At 44.9% G+C, this 10,946-nt stretch overlaps 1 protein-coding gene across 1 annotated transcript in view; it reads left to right on the top strand.

The window, feature by feature from the left end:
• Positions 1-397: 397 nt before the first annotated feature.
• Positions 398-10,946, top strand: part of LOC116353488 (protein 4.1-like) — a 38,163-nt gene continuing 27,614 nt past the window's right edge. Inside the window, exon 1 of the mRNA XM_031789277.1 lies at positions 398-533. Within this exon, the coding sequence (XP_031645137.1) occupies positions 515-533 (19 nt within the window). The 5' untranslated portion in view covers positions 398-514. The remainder of the gene's footprint in view (positions 534-10,946) is intronic.

The raw sequence follows: 10,946 nt of genomic DNA, 5'->3' as shown, positions 1-10,946 counted from the left end.
TTTTAGTAACCATGTTGTGAAAATGTACCTCTCGGACATTGAATTGATTCAGGTTAATTCCCTAGACCTATATACAAACAATGTTAAATGATGTAGGCAATATATAGGCTGCGTGCTTTCTTTACAACCAATGTAGGTTTTGTTTTTTTGTCTATGTTATATAATCTGCAACATTTATCCCTGGAAATATATACATGGATTTTCTTAGCAAATGAACACATCATCTGTGTCCTTGGTTACGATGGTGCAGCCTTGGCGCTTGCCATCGAACACCAACCTCGAACCAGCCTGATTGGATTAGGCTGGTCTCTGCCCGTTTCCCATTGGCCACTGCAATAAATACACTTATCTCATTGCATACGAAACCACCTCCTTTTTGCTAGAACCTAAACACATTTTTTTTAAACATAGCCCGGATAATAACACACATGGAATTGCCACTCTGTTTATCCAATGCGTGAAAGTAATAGGCAACCAACCGTCGATATTCACTGAGGAGTATTTCTTTATTTTCATGAAATATATAGAAAAAGGTAAGTGCAATGTGAAACATATTAACAATGGATTATGTATTGTGTGATGCGATGCACGCGAGGAAATAAATATGTTGACATTTTTGTTCACATTCGGCGCCATTTTCAGACAGACCCTTTAAACACCTGCCGTCCGCCTGTTCTCGACAAGTCTCCGGTGCTCGGATTGATTTGATAAAACAACGTTGCATTCTAACCGATACATGTTTACCCGTTTCATTGATCGAAGGCGTGAGAATAGAAGTGATTTGTGCACCTCACAATAAAGATAATTATAGAATAATCTAGAATACGGCTGCTGATTTGAGGGTATGCATTGTGTTCGGCGTGGCAAAGTTCACAAATAGGAAACGTTGAAACAAATATGTAACATTTCTACTGATTCACAAATATTGGAAAATATTTCAAGTGTATTGGGGATAAGGGAAAAGCGACTGTATAGCGATCCAATCAGATCAAAGAACTATGAATGGACCACCGCAATAGGACCGACCACATTGTAGTCAATGTCAAAACACTGCGTGAGTTGATAAAGATATTCTCACCTTCATATCAAATTATTTCTGTAATCAAAGGTTAAAAACTATCAAAGATTGTCTCGATATGCTAATTACAGTCCCGAATTAAACGGAGAAAATTAGATATCCTACATTCTTTTATTTATTTTCTCTTTGTCTTCTTCTTTGACTCTCTTTTACTAACATTTCACTGTGGCTTTGTATAGCTTTCAAAATACTAATTTAATTATCCAGGCATTGAAAAGCCCAATCGCCTCTGTGATAATATCCTTTATTAAGGATTTATTACAATGGAGCACCTGCATAGGGAGGGACACATGAGATCATAACAGAGAAGTTGTCTAATTTATCATCACCCAAGTCTACCTGATTCAAAGAAACACCACATCATGCCCCTTCACTAGTAGCCTACAACCCCAGAGAGGTGAGACATGTCCTCTATCTAGTGAAATATTTTCCTAAAATTGAATTTGTCTATACTGTACAATTAAATTACTCTGAATATAATTTAGCATAATAGTATAAGTAGTATTATCTTATAGGAAACACAACTTTTCTCATTGTCCCAAGAGACAAGTGTGCCTCCTTGCAACATGCACTTGTGCTTTCTGGGGTGTGAGTGACATAAGGAGACACTCCAGAGAGAGAGAGAGAGCACGAGAGAGAGAGAGAGAGCACGAGAGAAAGAGAGAGAGAGAGAGAGAGCATGAGATAGAGAGAGAGAGAGAGCACGAGAGAGAGAGAGCATGAGAGAGAGAGAGAGTGAGCACGAGAGAGAGAGAGCATGAGAGAGAGCGAGAAAGAGAGAGAGAGAGAGCACGAGAGAGAGAGAGAGAGAGACCTGCTGCTGCAGGTCTGTCTAACACATTTTGTAAACGCAGCTTATTACACGCAAATGTCTGTCTCTCGAAGCATCAATTTCAATGAATGCATGAAAGAACAGTGAGAGCTCTGTGTCCTAAGTGGCACCCTATTCCCTTTATAGTGCACTACTTTTGACCAGGGCCCCATGGGGAAACCCATAGGACTTTGGTCAGAAGTAGTGCACTACATCTGGGAATAGGGTGCCACATATATATATATATACCCTGTGTTTTGAATGCCATGGTTTACTACTTATGGATGTCACATTTCCCACTAGCATCAACGTAAAGCTGTAGTCTTAGCAACCCGTCTCCCCACATCATGTCTCTGTGTGGGGGGCGGGTGACATTAGTGCAGAGAAGCGTCTAAACTGAGCCTGGATGCAACCCAAATGGTAACCTATTCCCTAAATAGTGGGATTCCCAATGGGCCCCGGTCAAAAGTAGTGCCCCATTTGGGATGCAGGCAGGATGATGCCAGCAGATTACCAGGCTGACTGCATTTCTCACTTTCACTGAGGATCATCCTCTTTTCTTTCTCTTTCCCTCTTAACCCTCCTTGGTTTCTCTCTCTCTCTCTCTCTATCGCTCTCTCTGTCTCTCTCTCTCTGTCTCTGTCTCTCTCTCTCTGTCTCTGTCTCTCTCTCTGTCTCTCTGTCTCTCTCTCTCTCTCTCTCTCTCTGTCTCTCTCTCTGTCTCTCTCTCTGTCTCTCTCTCTCTCTCTCTCTCTCTCTCTCTCTCTCTCTCTCTCTCTCTCTCTCTCTCTCTCTCTCTCTCTCTCTCTCTGTCTCTCTGTCTCTCTCCCTCTCTCGCTCTCTCCCTCTCTCTCTCTCTCTCTCTCTCTCTCTCTCTCTCTCTCTCACTCTCTCTCTCTCTCTCTCTCTCTCTCTCTCTCACTCTCTCTCTGTCTCTCTCTGGAGAACGTATAGCCTACTATCTGGAGTAGAGAACTTATAGTCTACCGTCTGGAGTAGAGAACTTATAGTCTACCGTCTGGAGTAGAGAACATATCTGGAGTAGAGAACATATATCCTACCATCTGGAGTAGAGAACATATAGCCTACTATCTGGAGTAGAGAACATATAGCCTACCATCTGGAGTGGAGGACATAAACATATAGCCTACTATCTGGAGTAGAGAACATATAGCCCACTATCTGGAGTAGAGAACATATAGCCTACCATCTGGAGTAGAGAACATATAGCCTACTATCTGGAGTAGAGAACATATAGCCTACCATCTGGAGTAGAGCACATATAGCCTACCATCTGGAGTGGAGAACATATAGCCTACCATCTGGAGTAGAGAACATATAGCCTACTATCTGGAGTAGAGAACATATAGCCTACCACCTGGAGTAGAGAACATATAGCCTACCATCTGGAGTAGAGAACATATAGCCCACCATCTGGAGTGGAGAACATATAGCCTACTATCTGGAGTAGAGAACATATAGCCTACTATCTGGAGTAGAGAACATATAGCCTACCATCTGGAGTGGAGAACATATTGCCTACCATCTGGAGTAGAGAACATATAGTCTACCATCTGGAGTAGAGAACATATCTGGAGTAGAGAACATATTGCCTACCATCTGGAGTAGAGAACGTATAGCCTACCATCTGGAGTGGAGAACCTATTGCCTACCATCTGGAGTAGAGAACATATAGCCTACCATCTGGAGTGGAGAACATATAGCCTACCATCTGGAGTAGAGAACATATAGCCTACCATCTGGAGTAGAGAACATATAGCCTACCATCTGATGTATAGAACATATAGCCTACCATCTGGAGTAGAGAACATATAGCCTACCATCTGGAGTAGATAACATATAGCCTACCATCTGGAGTGGAGACCATATAGCCTACCATCTGGAGTAGAGAACATATAGCCTACCATCTGGAGTAGAGAACATATAGCCTACCATCTGGAGTGGAGAACATATTGCCCACCATCTGGAGTAGAGAACATATAGCCTACCATCTGGAGTAGATAACATATAGCCTACCATCTGGAGTGGAGAACAATAGGCCTATTATTGAGGCTACATAACCTATTACTGAGGCTACATAACCTATTAATGAGGCTACATTACCTGTTACTGAGGCTACATTACCTGTTACTGAGGCTACATAACCTATTACCGAGGCTACATAACCTATTACTGAGGCTACATAACCTATTACCGAGGCTACATCACCTGTTACTGAGGCTACATAACCTATTACCGAGGCTACATAACCTATTACTGAGGCTACATAACCTATTACTGAGGCTGCATAACCTATTACCGAGGCTACATAACCTATTACTGAGGCTACATAACCTATTACCGAGGCTGCATAACCTATTACCGAGGCTACATAACCTATTACCGAGGCTACATCACCTGTTACTGAGGCTACATAACCTATTACCGAGGCTACATAACCTATTACCGAGGCTACATAACCTATTACTGAGGCTACATAACCTATTACTGAGGCTACATAACCTATCACTGAGGCTACATAACCTATTACTGAGGCTACATAACATCATTTTTTCCTTTTGCCTTCAGCTTCTTTTTCACATCGAAAAACGTCCCTTGTCACCTGCAGAGTGCAGTTAGTTTTCACAAAGCGGATATGCTGTTTGTCACAAAATAATATTTGGACATATTTGGTGTAATGAAAGAGCCCCCCCCCTTATTTAAGAGACTAAAATGTAAAAGTGTCAAATTTGCCTTTATGTTGTTTAAGAACTAAACTATTCAAATCTAATTTCGTGTCCGGTTGGTATTTCATATTTTCACACAGACCTGAGGTCTGAGGCCACAGAGGAGGACCCTACTCCTGATCCGAGGGTTAAATACAGAATTCCGGCACCAACCCAGTCGTCGTGGTCTGGGTTCGGGTGGACCTGCGAATACCTCTAGTTCCATCAGTAGTTTCTTCTCTACTGTTCTGCCAGCTTCATGCAGCGCCACATGACATTAGCTCTTTCCCTCTCTCACTTCCTGGGGGGCTGCAACCTCTCTGTCTCTGTCTCTGTCTCTGTCTCTGTCTCTGTCTCTGTCTCTGTCTCTGTCTCTGTCTCTGTCTCTGTCTCTGTCTCTCTCTCTCTCTCTCTCTCTCTGTCTCTCTGTCTCTCTGTCTCTCTCTCTCTCTGCATGCTCTCTCTCTGTCTCTCTCTCTCTCTCTCTCTCTCTCTCTCTCTCTCTCTCTCTCTCTCTCTCTCTCTCTCTGTCTCTGTCTCTGTCTCTCTCTCTGTCTCTCTGTCTCTCTCTCTCTCTGCATGCTCTCTCTCTGTCTTTCTCTCTCTCTGTCTTTCTCTCTCTCTGTCTTTCTCTCTCTCTCTCTCTCTCAATTCAACTCAATTCAATTCAAGGGCTTTATTGGCATGGGAAACATGTGTTAACATTGCCAAAGCAAGTGAGGTAGACAACATACAAAGTGAATATATAAAGTGAAAAACAACAAAAATTAACAGTAAACATTACACATACAGAAGTTTCAAAACAGTAAAGACATTACAAATGTCATATTATATATATATACAGTGTTCTAACAATGTACAATGGCTAAAGGACACAAGATAAAATAAATAAGCATAAATATGGGTTGTATTTACAATGGTGTTTGTTCTTCACTGGTTGCCCTTTTCTCGTGGCAACAGGTCACAAATCTTGCTGCTGTGATGGCACACTGTGGAATTTCACCCAGTAGATATGGGAGTTTTTCAAAATTGGATTTGTTTTCGAATTCTTTGTGGATCTGTGTAATCTGAGGGAAATATGTCTCTCTAATATGGTCATACATTGGGCAGGAGGTTAGGAAGTGCAGCTCAGTTTCCACCTCATTTTGTGGGCAGTGAGCACATAGCCTGTCTTCTCTTGAGAGCCTTGTCTGCCTACGGCGGCCTTTCTCAATAGCAAGGCTATGCTCACTGAGTCTGTACATAGTCAAGGCTTTCCTTAATTTTGGGTCAGTCACAGTGGTCAGTTATTCTGCCGCTGTGTACTCTCTGTGTAGGGCCAAATAGCATTCTAGTTTGCTCTGTTTTTTTGTTAATTCTTTTCAATGTGTTAAGTAGTTATCTTTTTGTTTTCTCATGATTTGGTTGGGTCTAATTCTCTCTCTCTCTCTCTCTCTCTCTCTCTCTCTCTCTCTCTCTCTCTCTCTCACATTGCCTTGTAAGCGACCCCAGCAGAACTCTCAGGGGTACTCTGTATCTGAAAACTTTGTAGAAAAACTGCTATTAATACTGCTAATATTGCTCCCTGAACTGTGATTCTAATCAAACACACACAGCGTGTATTAAAACAGACCTCTTCTCTAATGATATGAATACACTTCCCTCATGTTGAGTCCCAGATCTGGGCCGTTGGACCCTACGTTATTCCCTCAGTATCTGAAGTACCCTTTCTGCTTCATTATCCAAGAGCTGTTCTACATTCATTGAGCTGCCATTGGTCCATTGATACGATAGTATCCAAACAAAACATGTTATTTTAATTGGATACCGTGGGGGACAGAATAGAGGGAATGAGACAGAATGGAGGGAATGGGACAGAATGGAGGGAATGGGACAGAATGGAGGGAATGGGACAGAATGGTGGGAATGGGACAGAAGGTGGGAATGGGACAGAATGGTGGGAATGTGACAGAAGGGCGGGAATGGGACAGAATGGTGGGAATGTGACAGAATGGGGGGAATGAGAAAGAATGGAGGGAATGGGACAGAATGGTAGGAATGGGACAGAATGGTGGGAATGGGACAGAATGGGGGGAATGGGACAGAAGGGCGGGAATGGGACAGAATGTAGGGAATGGGACAGAATGTAGGGAATGGGACAGAAGGGCGGGAATGGGACAGAATGGTGGGAATGGGACAGAAGGGCGGGAATGGGTCAGAATGGTGGGAATGTGACAGAATGGGAGTAATGAGAAAGAATGGAGGGAATGGGACAGAATGGAAGGAATGTGACAGAATGGTGGGAATGGGATAGAATGGAGGGATTGGGACAGAAGGGCGGGAATGGGACAGAATGGTGGGAATGGGACAGAAGGGTGGGAATGGGACAGAATGGTGGGAATGTGACAGATTGGGCGTAATGAGAAAGAATGGAGGGAATGGGACAGAATGGAAGGAATGGGACAGAATGGAGGGAATGGGACAGAAGGGCGGGAATGGGACAGAATGGAAGGAATGGGACAGAATGGAGGGAATGTGACAGAAGGGCGGGAATGGGACAGAATGGTGGGAATGGGACAGAAGGGCGGGAATGGGACAGAATGTAGGGAATGGGACAGAAGGGCGGGAATGGGACAGAATGGTGGGAATGGGACAGGAGGGCGGGAATGGGACAGAATGGTGGGAATGTGACAGAATGGGTTAATGAGAAAGAATGGAGGGAATGGGACAGAATGGAAGGAATGTGACAGAATGGTGGGAATGGGACAGAATGGAGGGATTGGGACAGAAGGGCGGGAATGGGACAGAATGGTGGGAATGGGACAGAAGGGCGGGAATGGGACAGAATGGTGGGAATGTGACAGATTGGGCGTAATGAGAAAGAATGGAGGGAATGGGACAGAATTGAAGGAATGTGACAGAATGGAGGGAATGGGACAGAATGGAGGGAATGGGACAGAAGGGCGGGAATGGGACAGAATGGAAGGAATGGGACAGAAGGGCGGGAATGGGACAGAATGGAGGGAATGGGACAGAAGGGCGGGAATGGGACAGAATGGTAGAATGGGTACAGACACATAGTCAGTTCCAGTGGAAGATCTTGCCATGCTTATCCCCGTGTAGATAACATTCTGACCTGCTGTGACCCCTCCTAAGGGAGTGTATCAACTAAACTCCATTTGATGCATTCATTAGTAAGGTATCTGTATATTGAGTGTGGGTGGTAGGGTATCTGTATATTGAGCGTGGGTGGCATGGTGTCTGTATATTGAGCGTGGGTGGTGGGGTATCGGTATATTGAGTGTGGGTGGTAGGGTGTCTGTATATTGAGTGTGGGTGGTAGCGTGTCTGTATATTGAGTGTGTGTGGTAGGCTGTGGGTGGTAGGGTGTCTGTATATTGAGCGCGGGTGGTAGGGTGTCTGTATATTGAGCATGGGTGGTGGGGTATCTGTATATTGAGTGTGGGTGGTAGGGTGTCTGTATATTGAGCGTGGGTGGTAGGATGTCTGTATATTGAGTGTGGGTGGTAGGGTGTCTGTATATTGAGTGTGGGTGGTAGGGGGTCCAATACACGCAGTCAGTCAGGAAAGCTAAGGCCAGCTTCTTCAGGCAGAAGTTTGCATCCTGTAGCTCCAACTCCAAAAAGTTCTGGGAGTGGTAGGGTGTCCAATACACGCAGTCAGTCAGGAAAGCTAAGGCCAGCTTCTTCAGGCAGAAGTTTGCATCCTGTAGCTCCAACTCCAAAAAGTTCTGGGACACCGTGAAGTCCATGGAGAACAAGAGCACCTCCTCCCAGCTGCCCACTGCACTGAGGCTAGGTAACACGGTCACCACTGATAAATCCATGATTATCGAAAACTTCAATAAGCATTTCTCAACGGCTGGCCATGCCTTCCGCCTGGCTACTTCAACCTCGGCCAACAGCTCCGCCCCCCCCGCGCCCAAGCTCCGCCCCCCCCTCGCCCAAGCCTCTCCAGGTTCTCCTTTAACCAAATCCAGATAGCAGATGTTCTGAAAGAGCTGCAAAACCTGGACCCGTACAAATCAGCTGGGCTTGACAATCTGGACCCTCTATTTCTGAAACTATCTGCCACCATTGTCGCAACCCCTATTACCAGCCTGTTCAACCTCTCTTTCATATCGTCTGAGATCCCCAAGGATTGGAAAGCTGCCGCAGTCATCCCCCTCTTCAAAGGGGGAGACACCCTGGACCCAAACTGTTACAGACCTATATCCATCCTGCCCTGCCTATCTAAGGTCTTCGAAAGCCAAGTCAACAAACAGGTCACTGACCATCTCGAATCCCACCGCACCTTCTCCGCTGTGCAATCTGGTTTCCGAGCCGGTCATGGGTGCACCTCAGCCACACTCAAGGTACTCAACGATATCATAACCGCCATTGATAAAAGACAGTACTGTGCAGCCGTCTTCATCGACCTTGCCAAGGCTTTCGACTCTGTCAATCACCATATTCTTATCGGCAGACTCAGGAGCCTCGGTTTTTCGGATGACTGACTTGCCTGGTTCACCAACTACTTTGCAGACAGAGTTCAGTGCGTCAAATCGGAGGGCATGCTGTCTGGTCCTCTGGCAGTCTCTATGGGGGTGCCACAGGGTTCAATTCTCGGGCCGACTCTTTTCTCTGTGTATATCAATGATGTTGCTCTTGCTGCGGGCGATTCCCTGATCCACCTCTACGCAGACGACACCATTCTATATACCTTCGGCCCGTCTTTGGACACTGTGCTATCTAACCTCCAAACAAGCTTCAATGCCATACAACACTCCTTCCGTGGCCTCCAACTGCTCTTAAACGCTAGTAAAACCAAATGCATGCTTTTCAACCGGTCGCTGCCTGCACCCGCATGCCCGACTAGCATCACCACCCTGGATGGTTCCGACCTAGAATATGTGGACGTCTATAAGTACCTAGGTGTCTGGCTAGACTGCAAACTCTCCTTCCAGACTCATATCAAACATCTCCAATCGAAAATCAAATCAAGAGTCGGCTTTCTATTCCGCAACAAAGCCTCCTTCACTCACGCCGCCAAGCTTACCCTAGTAAAACTGACTATCCTACCGATCCTCGACTTTGGCGATGTCATCTACAAAATGGCTTCCAACACTCTACTCAGCAAACTGGATGCAGTCTATCACAGTGCCATCCGTTTCGTCACTAAAGCACCTTATACCACCCACCACTGCGACTTGTATGCTCTAGTCGGCTGGCCCTCGCTACATATTCGTCGCCAGACCCACTGGCTCCAGGTCATCTACAAGTCCATGCTAGGTAAAGCTCCGCCTTATCTCAGCTCACTGGTCACGATGGCAACACCCATCCGTAGCACGCGCTCCAGCAGGTGTATCTCACTGATCATCCCTAAAGCCAACACCTCATTTGGCCGCCTTTCGTTCCAGTACTCTGCTGCCTGTGACTGGAACGAATTGCAAAAATCGCTGAAGTTGGAGACTTTTATCTCCCTCACCAACTTCAAACATCAGCTATCTGAGCGGCTAACCGATCGCTGCAGCTGTACATAGTCTATTGGTAAATAGCCCACCCTTTCTCACCTACCTCATCCCCATACTGTTTTTATTTATTTACTTTTCTGCTCTTTTGCACACCAATATCTCTACCTGTACATGACCATCTGATCATTCATCACTCCAGTGTTAATCTGCAAAATTGTAATTATTTGCCTACCTCCTCATGCCTTTTGCACACATTGTATATAGACTCCCCCTTTGGTTTCTACTGTGTTATTGACTTGTTAATTGTTTACTCCATGTGTAACTCTTTGTTGTCTGCTCACACTGCTATGCTTTATCTTGGCCAGGTCGCAGTTGCAAATGAGAACTTGTTCTCAACTAGCCTACCTGGTTAAATAAAGGTGTTCTCAACTAGCCTACCTGGTTAAATAAAGGTGTTCTCAACTAGCCTACCTGGTTAAATAAAGGTGTTCTCAACTAGCCTACCTGGTTAAATAAAGGTGTTCTCAACTAGCCTACCTGGTTAAATAAAGGTGTTCTCAACTGGCCTACCTGGTTAAATAAAGGTGTTCTCAACTAGCCTACCTGGTTAAATAAAGGTGTTCTCAACTGGCCTACCTGGTTAAATAAAGGTGTTCTCAACTAGCCTACCTGGTTAAATAAAGGTGTTCTCAACTAGCCTACCTGGTTAAATAAAGGTGAAAAAAAAATATAAAAAAAAATATATATATATATTGAGTGTGGGTGGTAGGGTGTCTGTATATTGAGTGTGGGTGGTAGGGTGTCTGTATATTGAGTGTGGGTGGTAGGGTGTCTGTATATTGAGTGTGGGTGGTAGGGTGTCTGTATATTGAGTGTGGG

This window comes from Oncorhynchus kisutch, linkage group LG14, assembly GCF_002021735.2.
Source record: "Oncorhynchus kisutch isolate 150728-3 linkage group LG14, Okis_V2, whole genome shotgun sequence".
Taxonomy (NCBI): Eukaryota; Metazoa; Chordata; class Actinopteri; order Salmoniformes; family Salmonidae; genus Oncorhynchus; species Oncorhynchus kisutch.
The sequence above is the reverse complement of the archived record's forward strand: the minus strand, read 5'-3'. Positions and strand labels throughout refer to the sequence as shown.